General features: G+C 37.5%; 1 protein-coding gene across 1 annotated transcript in view; it reads right to left on the reverse strand.

The window, feature by feature from the left end:
• STK3 (serine/threonine kinase 3) overlaps nt 1-23,058 on the reverse strand; it is a 140,723-nt gene that overhangs the window by 46,007 nt on the left and 71,658 nt on the right. Inside the window, exons 7-8 of the mRNA XM_081116362.1 lie at nt 16,426-16,563; nt 10,244-10,369 (exon numbers count right to left, since the gene is read on the reverse strand). Of these exons, the coding sequence (XP_080972488.1) occupies nt 10,244-10,369; nt 16,426-16,563 (264 nt within the window). The remainder of the gene's footprint in view (nt 1-10,243; nt 10,370-16,425; nt 16,564-23,058) is intronic.

The following is a 23,058-nucleotide window of genomic DNA, read 5'->3' on the forward strand; positions in this document are numbered from 1 at the left end:
CAGTTGGCCAATCTCTCAGCCTGGAATACTCTGCCACACCGGCGTGGTCCTCTACTTCAATCAAGTCTCCCCTTTGGGGCCACCGCCTCACTGAAGCCACCATGACTCACCCTTTATGCTCTAGAGCCCATGCCTGGCCTCCTCTATCACTAGAATACAGGTTTAGTAAATACAGAAGGCTTCTTTTTCACTGATGAATCCACAATGCTCGGACACCAGGCACATAGTAGGTATCGGACAAAAAACTATTTAATGAATGAATCAACTTCTATTTTCACTTACTAATTCATTCAATGAGCATTTCTTGTACATTTACATGTTAAAATGAACAGGCATTGAGATACAAAGATGAATTAGAAACAGTTCTGCTTATTTTGGGTTTTTTAAAGGAGTCTGAGGTCTAAGAGAAACTGACTCACACAATAACAATAAATTACAAGGTATTTTAAGTGCTGTAAGGAAAGTGTTGGCAAGTACAATGGGAGCATCGAGAAGAGAGCCTCTGGCTCTGCCTTTAATAAGTGAGGAAAGCCTCGCAGGGGGCTGCCCTTAAATTAGGCCTTGAAGGATGAGTAGACTAGATAAGTAAAATATGTAAACAAGTCTCAGTGGGTGGTTTATAGTACAACTTATTTTTTACAACAGAACTACACTGACATCCCTCTCCGTTCAGAAACGACACTGAATTAGGCGCCACAGCACTTTGCGCTTCTGCGGATCACACGCTATGATCCAACGCTGTAGCTGTCTGTACGTGTGACCTGTCCAAATCTCCCATTAGCCCCTGAAATCTATACAGGCAGTAACCAGATCTTAACAGTTATATTCTTGGTATCAGTACAAAGCCTGTTCCTGTTACATAACCTATTAAATGAATGTAAAGTCCTCACTTTGAGGTGGTGCCAAGGCACAGAACTACGGACAATGTCACGTAAGGTTCTAGTGCAGAGCTTTATTTAAACTGACTTATTGTTTTAAAAACAGAATGGCTACTGAAGAAACTTTGGGAGGAAAAAATAATGCTATTGACTGGAATTACAGTTAGGTTCATCTAACAACGATTAAAATACTCATCATCAATGAGTTATAGGCACTATGGTAAGGGTTTACTGTAGGGCTGCGTCCTCTTATCCTCTGATTCGTCCTGTGAGATATTTTTATCCCCATTGTACAAACGACACCCCTCAAGTTCAAATGGGTCCGAGGTCATACAACAAATACGTGGATAAGCAAGGATTCTAACCAGGTCATTCTAACTCTACAGCCCAAGATCTAACTTCCAACTGGACAAGGCTTTTAAATTATCTACAGAATTTCTCAAGTCTAATTTAACTTATATTACAGGTTAGCTAGAGCACGTTCCATTTTGCTAAGTTAAGAGATGAAGAAACTAACATACATAAATAAACTGATCTGTACTTGTTCAAAAAGCTAACTTTTTAAAAAGTTGGGATTTACTCCTTCCAGTAGATCCCACTGAAGAGGGAAGGAGGGAAAACACTGATTTTCTATCAGTTCTTTTTAAAACTCTACTGCTGATTTAATATTGTATTTTATCGTGGTTACAACCAGTTTATTCCCAAAACACTAAATCTATTTTTATATGTGTGAGTCATTGTCTTTTATCTTGGTAAGATGCAGTGCTGTGACCATTAAACTTAACAAGAAACATAACATCTGGGTGGTGTGAAATAATGCTGTTAGTCTTCCTGTGTTCTACACTAGAGCTGAACCTACAGAGATAATGACGCCCGCACCTCTGGATTCACACAACTGGCTTCAATAATCTGTAAAATTACAAAAACACTGAATCAAGTTTGGAAGGGGTCGCTTTTACTGCTTATCACTATTATTATTATGATTAGTCCTTACCCGAGGATATATTGTTCCATTGATTTTTAGGGAGAGTGGAAAGGAGTGGGGTGGGGGAGAAGCATCAATGTGAGAGGGACAGATCAACCGGTTGCCTACCGCACGCACCCCAAAGGGGGCAGGAGATCAAACCTGCAGCCTTGACCGGGAATTGAACCCGAGATCCTGCAGGCCGGTGCTCTAACCACTCAGAACACCGGCCAGGGCATATTTTTACTTGCATAGTCACTTTGCTAAAGGCTGCTAATCTCATTTACAAATTGACAGTAAAAAAAAAAAGCAATGAAAAAAGTAGTGAGCACTCAATTCACTAATGAGACGATGGCGCTCAAACAGTAATTGATGGAGGACAGATGGAACGAGAGCTACAGAAAACTCACATGGTGATGCTATTAAAAACTCTTCAGCAACACTTTTTCCTTTTTGAAAATCATTACCTCTGAAAATCTTGATATTTTACATTATTGGTAAAATTTCATTTGATACTTTTTACTATTTTATAATAAAACAGAAGTTTACCAAGTGTTTCTAAAGCTATACTTCATTCCTGTGTCCTGTGCTTTCCTCACAGAAGAAAAGCAAAAGGAAAACATGTTGATACTTTATAGAAAAAGGCCTGCAGAACAGATGCTTCGCACTGCAGCAAGCGGCCGGTCCCAGTGAGGAACACAATAGCCTTTCAATCAGTGGTCATCATGTGCCAGGAATGCAAAACAGAGTACTGATGATAATCCAGGTTATGAATCATAAAGTCCACATGGAATACAAATATTTGAAAACATTATTAGGAAATCCTACTCCACTGCTCAGATTTATGCTAGAACAGTCTGAGAAACAATCAGAAAGTCTGCTTTAGGTACCTTTACATCTGCAATACCTACTACCTTAAAGGACTGTCAGCTACTATTTGTCTGATTTTTAAGGATATTTACACAAACATTTTAGAAAGCATCTGTCATTTGCAACATTGAGATTGTTCAACTATCCTGAAATAGGTATCTTTCTCATTGGAAATATTCTAGTTATTTTATTTCTCTTCTTGAAATAATATTAAATACATCTTTATTGCTAATGCAACACAGAACAGCACATTATTAGTACAGAGAGCGATTTTCAACCGGTGTGGCACAAGAATTTTTATTTTAAACAGTAACTTTGCAGCAAAACGGGCAGGTAATTGCTATTATTATTACTTTTTTGTAAATCAATCAAAGGTATATCTATTTTTTTGTCAGATCAGCAAAAGATATAACTTCTTTTTTGGTGTGTCATGAATTTTTAGTAATTAGTTTATGTGCCATGAAATGAGAAAGGTTGAAAACCGCTGGTATAGAGTAGTGATCTTAATGGCTTTGATTCAGCTAAACAATTCTATTGAATATGCATGCTGCTTCAGCACGAAAAAATTATTTTCAGGGAAAAAAAGAATGTGTAAGATATATAAGTGAACCAATTATATAAAAATATTACAGAGGTCTAGATTATTTAAAACCTCTCAGAGGTGCTAATCAGGGATGGGACCGACAGCAAACAGTAAAGGTAACACACATACTATAAGCACATCACTGAGCTGTCAATATAAGAAGGGAAATCCCCAAGGGCCCCAAACTGAGCTGGGGACCAGTGTGAAAATAAGCTAAATCTGACCTGAGGGCTGCCTTAGGGGCATGTGATGATGGGGTCTCCATTTTAGCGTATAAAGGGGAACTAGAGACACATTTTGGGGTTCTCTCCAAAGCAGAACTGAAACCCCTGTAAAAGATTGGGAGTCGTGAAGGTCTACATCCCCAGTGAAAAGGCAAACAGGAAAAACTGTCCTCACAGGTGAAGATGACATGCAAACCTGCCTGCCTCACCTGGGCTATAGGTAAAGATGGGGGGGTGGTACAAACACACATGGGCCTGGGCTTTCTAACATTATCCACATGGTCTGGGGAACCCCATGTTGAGAAATTAACTTAATGCAGTCCCAGTATAGAAGCACCCGGTGCCTTATGGGAACAGATAAAAATCCAGCCTCGGCACTCATACCAACCTTTAGCCCAGACCTCACATCAGGCGGAGAGAAAACCCAGCCAACCCTGAGCTCACAATCCAAAAGATGAACAACGGAGAAACAAGCTACTGGGAATGGTTGGAAACAAGAAACTACAGAATTAAGATTCCCTTGCTCCTCAGAGTTAAGTTAGTCCCCTTAGAAAGCTGGATCTTTCTAAGAGAAAGATTTCTAGGAGAAAAGCAGGAAAGTCGATTTTTAAAAATAACATTTTAGATTTAAAAATATATCAAGCACAAAGGCAGAAGTATCCTGGCTAGAAGGGAAAGCAGTGAGTTCAGGGGCATGAAGGGCTGGCCTACAGCTTAGGGAGTGTTTAAGCAGTGGGAGACGCATGAAGTGCTCGGCAGAGCAGTGATGGGAGCCTCGGGAACTACAGGACAAATCAGAGAAGACTGGAGGCAGAAGGTCATTCCTGAAACCCAGATCTGGGGTAATCAGAGCCTATGCTAGAAAGGGTCCCGGAGAAACAGAAACAACAAGTCAAATCTGAAAGAAGTCATGAAAGAAGAAACTTGCTGGACAGTCAAACATAATGGGCCAAAGGTAATCCCAATATGATGAACCTAAAGAGACCAAACTGACTCCAAAGGAAAGTTGTATAAGGTTCTAATTTGAAATGATGAAGACAGAAAACAAGAGACAATGCCAATTATTCGTGAGCAAAAGAAGACTTAATGGAACTTGCTACTTCTGCATACAAGAAAGGCACTGAATCTAATTACTAATTTGTGAAGAAAGTCAAATAAGAAATCAGAAAGGCACGTGCAACGCAACTTCAAGGAAACGAGCATAAAATTGGGGAAAACTGGCAGAAGTCTTTCCTTCTCTCCCTGTGCACCACTGAATCGGGGTTGCTGACTCTGTTAACCTGCTAGTCTGTGTCGATCATTTCAGTTATTACTTGAGGTAAAAAAGGCACAAATCAAAGGGTCCTACTGTACACTTGCTTGTATTTCTCACATCATGGTAGAGCCCTATGTACCGTTAAACTAAAAATACTCTTGTAAAGCAAGGTGAAACTATGGACAGGACCCAAACTCTACTTCCACCCGCGGCAGAGGATAGCATTTACCCCCTGCCCGTTATCAATACACCCGTGGCATCTACTGTCTCTGTGTTACCAGGGAAAGGCGCACAGTAGGCTCGGCTGGTTCTCTCTGGTGTCAGTACAGTCAACCCAACTGAGCTCAGAACTACTGAGAAAACATCAAAGCATTCTCCTTCCAATGGTTGCTCGTAAGTACTGCTTCAATGTCTGACAGGCGGAAAACAAGTCATAAATTCTCCACCAATTAAAAATTACTAAGATTTGCAGTATCTGGAAATCTGTACAAAGGATGAATTTCCTTCTCGTTGTAATAAGTAGGTGGTCCTTCCACTTCACGGCAAGTGGCACGAGCGCTCGCACAGCGCTGTCTTGCGCTGTCTTTCACATACCTGCCCCTAACCAACAGAAATTTCTGCTTTCACAGATCCTAACTTTTTTGCATGTTCACAGGCATGTTTCAAAGTTACATCAAAGCTTTCGGGATCTCCAGAAGTCATAAAAGACATGTTCATCAGTACAACAAGCCTAAATGGTGAGAAGGCGTGTGGGCAGGACTTCAGAGGCTCCATGAAGCAAGACTGCACAAGTTCTTGGCATCATATTAAAAGTTTCCACACATAAGATTATCTTACACCTCATGTGCACAATGCTGATATACAACAGAGTACATTAAAAGTAAAAGCAGCCTTAACCATGGCTTTTCTTTTTTCTCTCACAGCCAAAGGCGTGTCAAAGGATTAACAAAATATAAAGATTACAGAAATCAAATATTTTACAATAAAAGTTAACACCTTTAAAAAACTGTGTTGTTACAAGAAGTTTATAAAAAATCCACAAGAGGGCACCAAAGACAAAAGACTAGAACAAATCAATTGGAGACATATCAATAAAACAGGTTCATAAAACAGGTAATATTACATTTACTAACATATTACCAACACCTTTCAGAAATGTGCTAGTGGACACTGACTTTTTAAAAAACTGCTATATTTAGCCCTGGCCAGGTGGCTCAGCTGGTTGGAGTGTTGTCTCGTACACCAAAAGGCTGCGGGTTCAATTCCCGGTCAGGGCACATACATACCTAGGTCGGGGTGCACACGGGAGGCACCCGATCAATGCTGCTCTCACACTGACGTCTCTCTTTCTCTCTCTTCCCCCTTCCTCTCTCTAAAAAAAAATCAATGAACATATCCTCGGGCAAGGATTTCAAACAACCCTGATATATTTAAAAATACCATCGCCACTGCCATGTCGTATGTAAGTTATATTTTTAAATAAGCAATATTTATGTTTCTAGGGGCATGCTGTCTATTCAATAATAGGAAATATCAAATATTTATATTACTTTATCACTGTATTCTAAGCTGCTTTTACATAAAAAGATTTACAATTATAAGCTTACGTTCCTAGGACAAATATAACTAAGGGCTAACTTGTCTTTGAAAACAATTTTTTTTTACCCTTTTTCTCTTACTCCTTTTTGGATCCATTGTGATCGTTATTAATAGCAAGCAGAAACTGAATGTGGGGTATATGGAATCTATTATTTTTGTAATTCTGTAAATCTAAAACTATTCAAAAATTGTAAGTTAATTTAGAAAAAGAAAATGAAGAAAATCCTTAACTTTCTAATTAGAATAAATATTTACTGAATTAATTTTTATTCAGAATAAATGTTTATGTCATGAAGCCCAATGCTAGAACCTACAGGTCACTGGTTTTCATCCACATTACAATCAGCTAAGGGAGATTTTTAAAAATTCTGATGCCTGGGCCTCAGCCTGTATCGATTAAGTCAGAAATTTCTCACGGTAAAAAAACAAACACTGTTGGTTTTTCCCCTCTAGAAACACCCAGGTGTGTCAAATGTGCAAAGAGAAAGATCAAATCATCTAGCCATTTGCTGAATATTCTACATATTCTATTAAGTATCGCACATCCCAAGGAATAATTTTCCCATTAGAGGTAACTAAAGTATACAGACTTTAAGTGATTCATGTATACAACTGACTGTATTGAGAGAACAGAACTCTGGAATCCATTATTTAACCAGAAAATTGGTTAGAATCTCATTCAGAATAAAATATTTAGAAAGTAGTTAGTAAATTTCAATATGCATATGCTTTTTTTTCCTTAAAAAAAGGATGACCTGAAGCATATCCTAATGTTAAAAAAGCATCCTTTCTTAGATACTATTTTTAAAAATCTTATATTAAAGCAAGAACTCACAGATTTGCTTTATATGGAACTATGAATGCTCCTTGGTAAACAACGAAATTGTACTTCAAAGTTGCATTGAGTAGACCAACTCTGTTAGTAGATACTCTTTAAAAAGTGGACTTTCTATAGGCAATTTGGGTATTTACAGTAAATCTGAACAAATAATAGTTATGTTACTTGACTCACAATAAAAATTTGGGAATATCTTCCACTAATATCCAGGAAACAAATTCTTTCTTACTATGTAATACAGTTGACCCATCTCAGCACAAAATTTATATCACATGCTCAGAAATGCCAAAAAAAGACGACCTTTGTCATGCTTAGCAATGCTTAAACTAACTCAAAAGCCTTGATACTGGGATTAACCTGCTGCAGAAATCTCTGTTTGCAATTTGTTTAATTTTAAAAGTCTGTACAATTACCTCAGCACCTATCAAAACATGTTAGTTTGTCAAGATGTATTCTCACCAGACAAGCTTTTTCTGTAATAGGTATAAAAATCAAATTCATAAGGCACTATTCCCAATCATGTCCTCTACTTTTCTTGAGTAAAAAAATATTTGGAGAGGTTTGTTTATAATAGTTACCCAGGACACAGGTGTATAGCACTAAATTTTTTTAAAAACAACGGATCTGGAAATGGTTATCATAAAGGGTTTTCTTTTCAAAAGTCACATTGAGAGTTGATGGAAATGTCAATTTAATTTTAGGTCACAAATTTTTCTCCAACTTTAATAAGCTGAACTATGTAGAATTAAATTAAATTTGGAAAAATTATAAGTTGATATTGGTATAACCTACAAATTCTCTGAAAATTACACTCTCAAAATGGAAAAAGCAAGACCTACAATGGGCTCAAGAATTAATACTGAATATCAAATATAAATTTCTTATAATGCAGCAACTCAATATGGTGAATTTCACAGATCTAGACTTTCGAAATCAGGGGGAAAATTAATCTACATTATTTCAAATTTTAACTTTATGAAATTTTTCAGTGGTCCAGTGACCAGCTGGCTCTGTAACTGGCAAGCAAATTCAGGCTGCGAAGCGGCGAGTGATAACATTCGGTGCAGCGAGGTTCCAAGTCAAGTAGCCCTTCTCTTTAACAAAGGGTTTCTAGGAGGCAGCTCCAGTGCTCCCCCCAGATCCAATCACTAGATGTCTGAAGAAGACCCATCAAGTGGACAGTCAGAGACCAAAACACACACACAGGAAGGAAGCTGAGAGAAGGAAGGGAGCGAAGGAGGGCCAAGGTGATGACAACGACAATGTGGGAGAGCAGGGGGTCTGGAAATTAAATATTTCATATGAAAAAAATAGTAAGGTTAGAAGATAAACTTGAGAAGACCTCCAAGAAAAAAACAAAAAGAGAAAGAAAAAAAGAAGTCATTGAAAGATAAATCTAAGAGGTCCAACAATCAAATAAAAGGAGCCCCAGAGAGAGAAAATTATTAATCAATAGCAAAAATAAAATTGCACAAAACTAAAGGTTATTTCCAAGCTGAAATTGGAAAAAGATCTACACCAAGGCACATTATCATGAAATAACATGGAGAAAGTTTTTAAACAACAGGGAGAAAGTGAAGATCTAAAAAACTTCCATAGAGGATTAAAAGGACTGGGCATGAGAATATCATGTCTTGTCATCACCATCACTGCTAAGTTAGGAAATAGACCAAAATGTTAAGGGAACATTATTTCCAATGCAGAACTTTATATCAAAAATTTTTTTCTTAATATTATTTTATTTTTTATTTTTTATTTTTCCACTAGTCTACTTCTAATATTGTTATGTACTGGTGTCAGGCGTACAGCATCATGGTTAGACAATCACTTACTGTACACAGTGCTCCCCCTGATAGTTCCAGTACCCACCTGGCACCATAGTTATTGCAATATTGTTGACTATATCCCCTATGCTGTACTTTACATCCCCATGACTATTTTGTGACTACCAATTAGTACTTCTTAGCCTCTTCATTCAGCTTTTTCACCTAGTCCCCTAACCCCCCTCTCCTCTGACAACGAGAATTTTATACTCAGTCAACAGTAAAGGTAGAATTGAGACATAGTCAGAAATGGAAGGTCTGAAAAAAAACTGCTCATGTCAGGAAGCTCCTGGGAGATACAATCCATAAAAACACGTAAGTAAAACCAGGGAGCCTCGGTTCAGGTCAGAGGGGAGGGGCTGAGAACAATTAAGGACAAAGCACGACACCAGTAGGTTTGTTTGGTCAGGGTTGCAGATCCTGCAAAGAATGTGGGAATGCAGCATTTGAGAACAAATCAGTAATAGGTACAAAGAAAAAGTAACAACAAAAAACAACAGTAAGAAAGCTGAGAAAATTATGAGTTCCGGAAACCACAAAAAGAATATGTAATCACAACATGTTAACATGTTTACATAGTCATAAGTAGGGATTTTTAGAATTTTGGGGGAAAAGAGAAAACAAGCGATCAATTCTTTAAAGAATTTCAATTTGTAAACTTCTATGGAAAAATATAGATGATGTTATCAAAGACATTTTCAATCAGTAAAAATAAAAATAATAATATGTTTTCAGATTTTGTGACTATCTGAATACCAAGAGGCATTCATTTCTGTATCTTTAACCAGAAAAAAATTATAATGTGAAACAAGAAAAAAGGTTAGTGGGAAACAGAAGTGTCACACATCATAAAATGTGATAGATAAAATTATTTTATTTTGTTATTAAAACGCACTGACGCATCAGTATAAAGTAACTGGAATAAACTAGATCCTTAAATGCCCCCCTGCTTTCGCTACTAACCCACCTTCTACTGTGGTGCTCCAGATACTCTGTAAACCTTACATTCCACAATCACTCATTCTTAAGACATCAGAAAAAAACAGCAAAGATTTAATGCAAACAAAATATATCCCGAGATTTAATGAACAAACATACCTCATTGTATAATAAAACAGTAAGTGCTATTGATATATTTAAAGGAAAAAACAAAGTTACAGAAAAAGACTCAGAAGAAGAAAAACCCATCTTTTGAGAGTGATTACGAACCGAGTTTTCTTCGCCTTCATCCAGCTCTCGCTGCTGTTCTTCATGCCTCTTAGCTTTGATCTCCATGGCTTCTGCGATCAGGTCTCTTAAAATTGATACAGGTTTTGCATTCTTGATAAAAGGATGCTAGAAAAGTAAAATTCAATAGTATAATTCTAAAAGATTTCTCTGAATTATATCTAAAAAACGTTAAAACAACATGTAAATAAATGCAAACCAGGATCTTGGGCTTCAATGATTGTTCTTTCATCCAGAATTAAATGTATAGGTTAAGAATAGAGAATATTGCCCCAGCTGGCATGGCTCAGTGGTTAGAGCATTGGCCTTAGGACCCGAAGGTCTCTGGTTCGATTGCAGGTCAAGGGCACATACCTGGGTTGCGGTTCAATCCCTAGCCCCAGTTGGGGTGCATGCAGGAGGCAACCAATCGATGTGTCTCTCTCACATCAATGTCTCTCTCTCTCCCTCCATCCTTCCCTTCTACTCTCTCTAAAAATGAATGGAAAAAATATTCTCAGGTGAGGATTAACAAAAAATAATAATAAAAAAAAGAATAGAGAATATTTCAGCTGCTTTAGAAATAAAGATTTTGCTTTTAGGTTTACTTGTTTTTAAAAACCACTAAAGCACAAACACAAAAATGCAATCCTGTTAATAAAATTACATTAATGAAAACTACCTTAAAGATATAACTGTCCAAAGAAGTTTAGAATAGGTAGGAAAAAAGATAAAAAAAGAAAAATAAAGGACTGGTGATTACATTACATATAAAAATAAAATTATTTGGTATTAGTTTCAGATTTTAATTGACCTTAACAAGCTGACAGCCAGAATCAGTGGTCAAAAGAAGGGCAACTATTTTGTTACTTCTTTTACGTATTTTCTGTTTTACTAAGTCTTGAAAATGTGATCATTTCCAGTGGAGAAATAAAAAACGGAAATAAAATTTTTTCAGAAAATGAATATTGCTTCATATCTGTAATACATATAACAACTTTTCATTTCTTTTTTTATACCACCCTGATGTAACTAAAATATCTGAGTTTGTTATAAACCTGACACACAGAATGGAAACCACCAGGACAGACCTAGGTTTTTGACGACTTTTTAATGACGGAAGAGAGAGAGAGAGAGAAGTGCAGGGTAAGATTAAAAGTAACTTGGGATAGATAACCTTATTTGGAGGCAGCAATACAGCTTCAAGATGTAATTTTCATAATTAAATGTCAGTATACAGACCCAGGTAAAAACTGAGCTACTTTAATATAGAGCACAAAAATATTCTCAAAGACAAAACAATTTTAATGCTAAAGAAGAAATTACAGGCATTTGGGAGAGGTTTTAAAATGGTGAACATACATCATTTGGGAAAAGTATGAGTAAGAATTTGACCCAGATTACAGAAATAAGAGGATCAATAGCAAAGAACCAATAAATTCTTTTATAACAGTTACAGGCTAATCACCAGATAACTTAAGTTCCATCAACACAGCTTTGGTGGAGACTCCTAGTTCCACCAAGACAGAGCTGCGGCTAGGTGTGTGGCAGCCCAGCCAGATCCTACCTTTCTTAGTCTCCCACTGGCTGGCGGTGACGAGGAGACTAAGTTCTGTCAACGGAATGGAATGGAACAAAATGGAACAAAGCAGAATGGGAGTCTGTGCTGCGTTCCGCTCCCTGACCTGGGCCTTACCGCCCCGTGTGTGCCCTCTCCCAGGACGTCCACTCTTGCTGCCAAGACAGTGCCCTAGGGAATGCGAACAACGAGGAGGAAACTCCAGCCCTGCCCTGGAAATGTCTGAGAAACACTGACGGTCACATACACACACAAATAACAACTGAAGATACGTTCTTAGTCCTTAAGAAACTTATCTAGAATAAGAAATAAAACACAAACACATACAAAAAAATTAAAGTGTGGCATACAGGTTTCATACATGACGGTCTAGCACAGCCTATACGATGAAGAGATGTGAAAGTAGATGAACAGGTGGTCACCTTGGGGCCTCTTGGGGAAACATGAGCTGGATTCCTTTAACTATGTATCTCATGTAGAAAGCATGCAGTTGAATTATCTTATGAACTAAGTGTCTTTTAGTAACTAAAATGCTATTTAATAAATGGAAATTCAACTCATTTATTTACATTGGTATATTCAAATAACATTTTAATCACAATCAACATGTTTTATTTTTGCCAACTTGTTTTCATTTGCCTGGACTCATATGCCCACCAGACAGTAATAAAGAAACCCCACACCCTCCCAGCCAGAATGGAATCAGAGGAGGCCTGGTAGAGTCAGCACTTCCCTCACCACCCAGCTATAATGAATGAGGCCCTGCAGTGCCAGTAGAGGCACTTGGGAGAAGAGCCTGAGCTCACATCCTATCAGAAATTAGGTGGTGCCACTTTCCCCCACTGAAGCATTGTCAGAGGATGCCTATTATAGCAGAACATTTAAATAAGATCCAGAATCTCATAATATAATGCTGAAAATGTCTAGGTTTCAAATGAAAATCACTTACCATACAGAGAAACTGGAAAATTTCAAATGGAAAAAGACAATAAACAGACACCAACATCAAGATGACACAGAAGTCAGGATCATCTGACAAGGATTTTAAAGCAATCATCGTAAAAATATTTCAATGAGCAATTACAAACATGCTTGTAATGCAAGTAAAAAAAAATTAGAACATCTTAGCAAAGAAAGAGAAAATATAAAAAATAAATGAAAATTTTAGAACTACAAAATTACCAAACTTAAAATTTTGATGGATAAGCTTAATAGCAGAATGAGGACAGAGGAAAGATTCAGTGAAGTGGCTGGCATACAGAACACTAGAAAGTACACACTATAAACAACAGAGGGAAATCAGACTGGAATAAAATGAACAGAACCTCAGGGACCTGAACAACTAAAACCAAAGATCTAACATTTGCATCAATAAAGTCATAGAAAGAGAAGAGAAAAAGAGTAGGGCTGAAAAAGTGTTTGAAAAAATGATGGCTGAAGACTTCCCCAAATTGGTAAGAGATATAAATCTATAGATTCAAGAAGCTGAAAAAATCCCAAATAGAACAAATCCATACGAGACACATCATAATTAAACTTCTGAAAATTAAGACAAAGAAAAAAATCTTAAAAAGAACAAGGGGTAAAAAAATTCAGATGACAGTAGATTTCTCTTAAGAAACCATGGATGCCAGGAGGAAGTGCAACAACATTTTTTAAATGCTGAAAGAAAAGAACTGTCAACCAAGAATTCTATAGCCAGTGAAAATATCCTTCAGGAATAAAGAAAAAACAAGCATTCTCAGATTAAGGAACACTAAGAGAATTTATTATATAGACCTATCCTAAAAGAATATAAGGAATTACTCTAAATAGAAAGAAATTAAAGAAAGAACTTAGGAAGGTTAGGAAAAAAAACAGAGTAAAATAGGGTAAGTGTAATAGAAACAGATTTCCCTTATTTCCTTTAGTTTCTCAATTGCTTAAACATTAAAGCAAATATTATAACACTGTTTGATATGGATATCAGTGTATGAAAAAAAGTATTTAAGATAATTATACTAAAACAAGAGGGATGGCAAATTAGATAAAGTTTTGACTCCTCATTTGAACTGGTAAAATGTAGAGTAAGTCACACACTATGGGGTTCATAGAATAAACCACGACATCACCTGTTCTAGCCATGCCCAGTGTCAATTCATATAATGGCCGATCTCAATCAACTTAACATTCTTGTAGGAGGCCAGCCTGAAGCACAAGCTTATTTTAGGGAGGGGGGGAAGGGAGGGAGAAAGAAAGAGAGAGAGAGATCGAGAGAGAGAGAAACACGGATATGAGAGAGAAACATCAAGTGGTTGCCGCCCATATGCACCCCAACCAGGGATCAAATCTGTCACCTAGGTATGTGCCCTGACTGGAAATTGAACCCGAACCTTTTTGATGTGTGGGACAATGCTCCAAACCAACTGAGCCATCCAACCAGGGAATAGTACAATTTTTTTTAAAAAGCAAGAAAGTAAATATTGGCTCATAAGTACCACATAAAACCAGTTGCATTGTTTGCCCTTATTGTAAAGATGCTTGGCCCAAACCCTAGAAGCTAGAGAATAACAGAACTTGTTAATGTGGTCAGCTTGTGGGCAGAAAGCAGAGTCAAGAAAGGATGAAGACTGGGACTAGGGGACAAATGGAATAATAATTTAATCACTGTGATCTTCAGTGTCATTTAACCTGGGCTTCAGTATCCTCCCACAAAATTAGGGAATTATACAAGAACATTTCTTAAATGCTTTTCAGTCCTAAAAACTCTAAGTTAAAAACAAGACAATTTCTTTTCTTAGAAAGATTAGAAAAGGTTATGGAAGAAAGACTAGAAAGAAATACTGATTAAATTATCCAAAAGTTAGCTATCAGATATATTTAGATTTACTTTTACCATCAGATTTTATGCTATTTGACTCACTTTTTCTGTTTCTTTGTGTTTTTCTCCTTTCTTGCCTTCTTTGGGGTTGAATAATTTAGATACTCAACATAATAGCAATACCAATAGGCCTTTGATTTATGTGCTCCAAATTCCTTGAAAATCTGACAATATTTCAAAATAAATGTTTCAATTGATAAATTTTTGAAAGGTAGTATTTGCACAAACAAAAAACCTAAAATGTTCAAAAATAGCAGTCAGCAAAAAGTTAGGTTTCAATTCCACTCCTGCTTCTCAGCCACACAGTTCCCTTCGCTGGAGGCCAGGTTCTTGCTTTTTTCAGAGCCGCTCCACTGTAAGCACTGGCATATGCATATGGACATATGATATGTACGGGGGGGGGGGGGGGGGTGTATTTTGCCAGTCACTCCTCTCGATGGAGCTTAAACTGTTTCCAATTTGTTGACAGTTTTTTATGTTGTTTCCAGGCCTCTGCCATTACAATGCTCTATGAATCTTTTTACACATTTTATTTCATGCGTAGTTAAATTTTTCTGTAGAGTAAGTTTCTACAAGTATAATTAGTGGGTCAAAGAATATTTGACATTTTATTTTAGACAGACATTGCTAAACTGCCTTCCTTGGAGAATGAGCACTAAGTTATATTTTCACAGCAATAAGCATTATACTTTAGAGCCTGTTTCTTGCACCCCTTAACAAATACTTTTGTTTAAACAGTACTTTGGAAAACATCACTTTTTATAAGAACCATGCTTTGAATCCTTTGGTTGTTTAATAAATGAATTATTTTCCAAATATCAAGTTTTGTTAATGTTAGGCACATTTATTAATAGTTTAGAGGTCTGAGCCAATTCTGTTCGGAAAATGAAGACTCACAAATACTTACTGAAAGTATTACATTATTTCTGTTTGCTCTAAAAATTTTTTTTTTAATATATCTTTATTGATTTCAGAGAGAGGAAAGGAGAGGGAGAGAGAGAGATAGAAACATCAATGATGAGTCATTGATCGGCTGCCTCCTGCACGCCCCTGACTGGGGATCGAGCCCACAACCCGGGCATGTGCCCTGTGACCAGGAATCGAACCCCGATTGCCTGGATCCTAGGTTGACCCTCAACTGCTGAGCCACGCCCAGCCAGGCATCTATTTGCCCTAAATTTCAAGGCAGATAAAAAAAACTTCCTGACACTCTAGATACAAGTCTATTTGTAGCAGGAATACAGAAAGTCTTCATTTAGGTACCTTGTAACCAACATGTACAACGTGATCTTTTCAGAGTTCAGGGATCTTGTATTTACATATCTGAAAGTAGAGCAGAAAGTCAAAGAAGTGCGGGGTCAAGGAACAATACATCAGGACAAACACGTGAAACAGTAACGACAGAGGTGAGAGCTCATTTCTGAAATGAGAACCCTTGGAGGTTTTGTTTTAAAACAACTTTAGGGGGAAAGAGTTGACAACCACAATAACAACAACAAAACAGAAAAAGGGAAGAGACACTGAACTTGGAAAAAGGAAAGAAAAGAGTAATACACGGAGAACACACAGAAGAATGGAGGTGGTGGCTGCAGGTGTGAGGACGGATGTGCATCTATCAGGCCACATTTCCTGGGAGGCTGGCATCTAGAAATCAGCTAAGGGAACTCACAGCCATCCTGGAAGTTAATGTCAGAAAGCTGAAAGACATAATGAAAATATCCTTCCCTTAGTGGCACAAACACTGACCTGTAAAAGTTGCGTTGCAGTAGCTCTCTGCTCAGGATTCTTCACTAGGCACTTTTTAACAAAATCAGTGAAATCATCAGACCAGAGTTCTGGCTTCCTGAATGTTGGTGGTGGATTTGTGGGAATCATGAAAATAGCCTAGTAAAAATGAAACAGTCAAAAGACACAGTAAGAATCACAAGAGCACACCAAATAAACAAATCTCTTCATCTATCTTCCTATCGGACTCTAAATCTGGGAAACAAATTTAAGTGGTTCTAGGGTTTCCAGTAAGAGTGCAATTCAGGAAGCAAATCCATCTGCTACTAATGTGATCACTTCCCATTAAATTTCCTCTATTTGAATTGTAGCTCATTGAGCACATGATTCTTTATTTTATCTATTATTTTTCATCAGTCTCCAAAGAAGATTGCATTTCTAACCCTTTTACCAAACTAAGGACATTCTCTAGTTAAATAGCTATACCCCCCAATTTTGCTACTACATGCCAGATTTAGCTCCATTTCAGTTTTATACAAGTACTGCTGCTCAAAATGGCTAGCAGCAGCCCAATTTGCTTCTGCAACGCAGAATATTTACTGATGTTATGTGAAATAATACTTGACAGAGCCAAGACTTTTCTCTTCCTAAATATGTATGTCAGGATTCCAAATGAAAAGTTTTAACGCTGATATACCACTTTGATTTGTTACTAATGATTTGATTTAGTATTAATAATTCAGTACTAATGATAATACATCCATAAAGTTCACAGTTCAAAAAGTCTCCGTGTCATCCCTATCCTCTTAGCTTAGCTATCCAGTCACCCTTTTCAACCAAGAGAATTAATCCCTAATGTTCTTAGCAAATCACTGTATGTAACAAGTTAACTTTTCTCCTGGGCATCTAGAATAGTTCCTGATAAAATACCATCACTAAAACATCATTTCCTGTGAAAAGTTAGGAAAGGTATGAAAACAATAATAAATTTAAACCAAATGTATTAAGCACTCAATAAATACTAGTTGTTATTACTTTCATTTCCACATAATATAAAAAAGACAAGAGGCAAACATGGCAATGACAAAAATTTTACAAAGCAAAATGAATTTAGCCATGTTATAACTGTAGTTTAATAGATAAGTTTATATAATTACATCAATGAAAACGTGAGGTGAGGGAAAATGGCTTTTTGGCAATCTTAATCAACAAAGGCACATGCAGCCTCCAGACATGGGCCTCACAAAGATGTATTCAGGGGTGAGGCATAAAAAACTCCCTTTCCAGACTACAGAATTCTCTGACGTTCCAGAAGACAGCTGTTGTCTCTGTTCTATACTCAGTTTTTCACCTGGCTTTTAGCGGCCTTCTCTCTTCATGTGCAAACAAATTTCATGTACATGAACTTATGTCCCTTCTCCTTAATGCATAAAAAAAATTAAAACGGTAATGCTGCAAACTACAATAAGACTTAGAAACAAAGTTTTTATCACTGAAAGAAACTAACCATACCTATGTTTAACACTTCTGTTCATATATGGAGAAAACATCAAAATTGTAGACAAAGATAAAATATTTGGGGGGATACCTGTGGGCCCCACCTGGCCTGGCTCAATTATCTACTTTACCTGATGCCCCCTTAAGTATCCAGGTAAACCCTGCTAATACAAATTTTAGAATAAGATACATACCTTGGACCCACAGAGCTCACAGTCAACTTGTGTGTGGGGGGGGGGGGGGGACTAACACTCGTGGAACAAACAGCAAACAATGGAGTGCTAGAAAATAAAATTTTTCTACAGATAACCTAATTGATCTCAGACAGTTCCATCGCTGAAGCAGAACCTAATCTGGTTTTAAGGATGGGCACAATGGGGTAAATACTGGCTGCTGGAGAAGGCACACAAAAACCACCCACTACTTCAAATTAAAGAACAGAAATAAATTTGAACTCTCATCTCTACAAAACAGTTCAAAGCACCAACATAAGCCCCTGGACAGATGACCTCAAACCGCAGGTAAGTGATACTAGATTGTCAGATGAATGCTGTTCATATGCACTTCTGCCACAAACGATGGATAACAGCCCAGTGATTTATGTCCCTGAAGCTAAGGCTCTCCTTTGAACTCTGAGACAATGAGTTGCAGCCTTATCTTCAGATAATCTTAACGTATAAGGCTCACCTCAGCAGTAGCTATTAGAAACCCAAGGATAAAAAGCTTAACTCTAACTCTTATTTGCCCAGGACTATCATAAAGTGATCCTAAAATGTTCACATCCCATTCTCAAACAATGAACTGCATACAGTTCAAACAAATAGTCTTAATATGTGATCTACAAAAATGTAGAGACTTTAAAGTCTCTAGGAAAACCACTCTACCTTTTATTTCCATTTTTTATGTTAGATAATCAATAACAAACTGACACATTTTATCACAGACTCTACTCTGCTCAACTAATTTAACTTAATCATGAATCATAGAGGATCCTCTCAAGAGCCTCCGAGCTGATTAGGTAATAGGCCTCCGCTGTAGAAAGTTTTGGCAATCAGTGGCTAGAGCCTTAGACTAACAATTCACTCCCTTCCTTGCCACCAGCCAAATCACATGGGCACACATTACAGCCATATAATTTATCTTATCTCTAACACCATTCTGAATGAAGAATGTTCGTACAATAAATGATACGATTATCCTTGTGTTTGTTTCTACGCAATTTGTTGCTTAACTACATATTGAACCTCTGATTAAGTTTTAAAAAGAACTTCCCTGATCACAAGTAGTCTTAAGAAGCCAAGAAATTAAGTGCCTCAAAACAAGCAACATCTTCGTGCCTGGAATTTCAGGCCTTCCAATGCAGGAGCCCCCAGAAGTTGTGGAGAGAGCTGGAGCTGGGAAACTGCAAAGCCTGAACGACATTATAACCTCAGCGGCCTGCGTCCACACTGTCTGAAGCTAAGGGAGCTGGGTCTGTGAAGGCGCAGAGGCAATGAACATGCCAGAATAACAGAGAAATCTGTGCCACTACTCACGGACCTCGGGCAAAAGGTTATCTTCCTAACAACTAAATGAGATAAATGATGAGAAAGCATTTTCAAAAACTGCAAAGAACTAAACAAACATCGCTGCTTCCTGACAGCAACATAATCGGGAGCAAGCTACTAAGTCAAAAATATATAATTTCTGCAAAGGATACATATAATACTATTTTTAAAAGACTACTACAGATGACAGCAAACAGCACAACCAAATGAAGCAACACTGGACCCGGGTCAGAATGATCGGCCGAAGTTCCAAATCACCCCCCAACTGACTGTGCAGCCTCAGTTTTTTCACATAAGTGAGAAAAGTTGGACTAGATATCTTTCAGGCTCCTTTCTGGGTCTCAAAGACTGGCACTCTAACTTCCCAGCAATCTAGGAGGTAAGTGCTAGCTAGACAAGTACTACATTGTTAGTTAGAAAGGAGATGGACCTGGAGGAGAGGGAAGGGTGTTCAAGGGCCTTGCAATCGCTTTGGCTAAGATCAAGTGTAAAAGGCCTACTAGATGTTAACATAAAAATACAGATCTAAACATGTATCACCACTCCCTCCAAAGCAAATCTGAAACAGACGGAGTTTTGGAAGAGAAGACTAAAATCTGAGTGAACGCTGCTCTGAGTGCAGTTCCCACATAAGCACCGGCTGAAGTATCGCAAGCACGACCTCACCATTCACTCCAGCTCCAGGTACAGGGACGTCAGTAATCATTAATCTGGCCAACAAAGGCCAGTGTGCTTGCGTATCAACCAAATTAAGGGAAGGGGTGCACTGGTGCCCGGGAGGCACACAGTGAATAGGAGAGCTGGCTTGAGCCCGAGCCAGCCCGGATGGCACTGGGTACCATGTAACGGTGCCACCATTAAGGGTAGCTACCTAACCTATTTTAATTCTCTGTGCCGTTTACATATTTGGAAAAGGGGAGTAGTAAGAGTACCTACCTCACAAGGCTGTTCTGAACTGTAAATGGGTTAATACATGTGAAATACTTAGTGAAAAGGAGAAAATAAAGTAACAGTACAGAATGGTTACTTCCCATAAAAATGACAGGTATGCGGCAATAAAAACAGGAAGACAGTACAGGGTCTCAAAAATTTTAAATGTCTATTCACAACAGCAACTATCTACAAGACTGTGTAAGATTCATTTTAAAATTTTATTACAAAAGCCAATATGTATTCAACTTTTAAAAATCATATTTGTAACTGAACAAAGGCTTCATGTAAAAGCACTCCTAGTGCCTATGAACCCAATTTGATAATAAGAACTAGGTTAAAGCGAAGCAGGCAAAGGTCAACACAGAGCTCATGAGGTTGAATTAAGATAAAACAGTAAGCTCCTCAGGTAACAAGAGTGTCATACAATAAATGAGAATCTGGCCTAAGAACAGTACAAATGCCCAGTACAAATGAACTTAACAAAAAGAAGGTATTACATAATCAAATCAATATAAATTATAGTTAAAAAACTAAAATCATCAATAAAGGACCTATAAAGAACAAGAAAGAAACAACTGTAAATGTAGAAAATCTATAATCAGAAAGAAACGATAGATCTCAGGAATTGTTTGACAATTTAGGAACTAAATGGTAAGTTTTAGAAAAAAAAATCTGTCAACATGGTCCCTCAGCCTTGCCTGGACGAAAGAATGCATTCATCTACTGCCTGGGTCAAACATGAGAGCCAAATAACTCATCAGTCTATCACCAACTAGTGAAAATGATAAAAATATTTATATAGTTTCTGGCTTCATATTCTTTAAGAAAACCTTCAGATTCACAAGCAACCACCAATTCCAAATACACAGCCAATGGTTCTCAACACTGGCTACATATTAGATCAGAGCCATATAGGGAACTTGAAAAATTACTAATCCCCTGGACCCAGCCCAAAGAATCTGATCCAGAAGGAGCTTAGGTGTATCTTTTTAACTCTCTAAAAGAATCTAAGATATAGCAAATCAGTGTAGTTTTGATTTGCATTTCCCTAATAGCTAATGAAGTTAAGCATCTCTTCACATATCTGTTGGCCATTTGTATGTCTTCTTGGGAGAAGTGTCTGTTCGGGTCCTCCGCCCATTTTTTAATTGGATTATTTTTCTTGTTGAAAAACAGACACACAGACCAATGGAACAGAACTGAGAGCCCAAAAATAAACCCACATGTATATGGGCAAAAAATCTTTGACATACACAAAAAATTAACTCAAAATGGATCAAAGACCTAAATATAAGACCTGAAACAATAAATTAAATAGAAGAAAACATAGGTAGTAAATAAACATATGGACCTTGGTTTAAAAGAGGATTTTATCAATTTGACCTCAAAGGCAAGGAAAGCAAAAGCAGAAATAAATGAATGGCACTATATCAAACTAAAAAGCTTCTGCGCAACAAAAGAAACCATCAACAAAACAAAAAGGCAACCAACCAAATGGAGAAGACATTTACAAACAACACCTCTGATAATGGGTTAAAATCTTGCTTTTTTTTCTTGCATACCAGTTATCAACACCTGATATGTTATAGCTTTTTCTGTGTAATTTATTCTCTCCCTCACTATAATATGAGCACCTAAAAGACTGAAACTTTAATTCATTCACTTCTGCATCCCAGTGCCTAAAGGGGTATCAGAGAAGTCACTCAATAAATATGGGATGAATTAATAAACTCAGTCTCTCTCCGCCTCACTAAGATTTTCAATTAACAAAAGGAGAGACTTACATGTAATGACCCCCAAGATACCTGTACAGCTTTAAAAGTTATAAATCTAGCAAAGAGGCAGACCTAACTGGCTAACAGCAAGGTATAAAAAAACAAACTGGTCTTCTCCAAAAGCGAGGAAGACCTGACAGTAAGTGATTAACTACCAGAAGATAAAGTCTATATGAGGGGTGCCTCCCAATAAATATGTAAAAAACTTTATAATAAAACTGTATAATTAAGCACAGAGAACAATACTATCTTGCCAAGATTTGCTATCATTGGCAAAAGTCCATATTAAACTCAGCTTCCCCAAGTCCAGATACGAATGGAACTGCGAATCTGGCAACTCACAGGAGAGCAAGGCTGGGTACAATCTGGGTCCACGTGACAGTGACCTCACCCTTCCCAGCTCAGAGCTGACCCAGAGGAAAGTCTTTAACAGACTGCGCTGGCCGAGCGCCACACCACACTCAGTGAGGTTCAGAATTAGCATTTTAGATGCTAACCTAAAGGACTTCTATTTTGCTTCCCTAAAACAAAAGTGGGCTAAAAATAAAACATGATAAATCATGAGTATAAAATGGATTTTTTAAAGAAACATTTTGTCAAAGAAAAAAGTTCTAACCCCAGTCCTTCCCTCTTATTTCTTTCTGTCTCACTCAGGCAGTGTCTCGCCCAGGCTGCCCACATGGCAGCACTCAAGCTGTTAACCGGTAAAAGAGAGCTGATGCTCTTCTTTCCTTTCACGTTTTTCCAGATTTAGTGGTATACAATAGAGACATGTCCACCACAACCTTCCTAGTTATAAAAAATGCAAATAAAATTTATGTACTCAAAATGTTTATATATGCATTAACTATTTATTTTATACATACTATGTCACAAAGCATTGTACTAGACCCTGAAGACAC

Source organism: Miniopterus schreibersii, assembly GCF_964146895.1.
Source record: "Miniopterus schreibersii genome assembly, chromosome: 17".
NCBI lineage: Eukaryota > Metazoa > Chordata > Mammalia > Chiroptera > Miniopteridae > Miniopterus > Miniopterus schreibersii.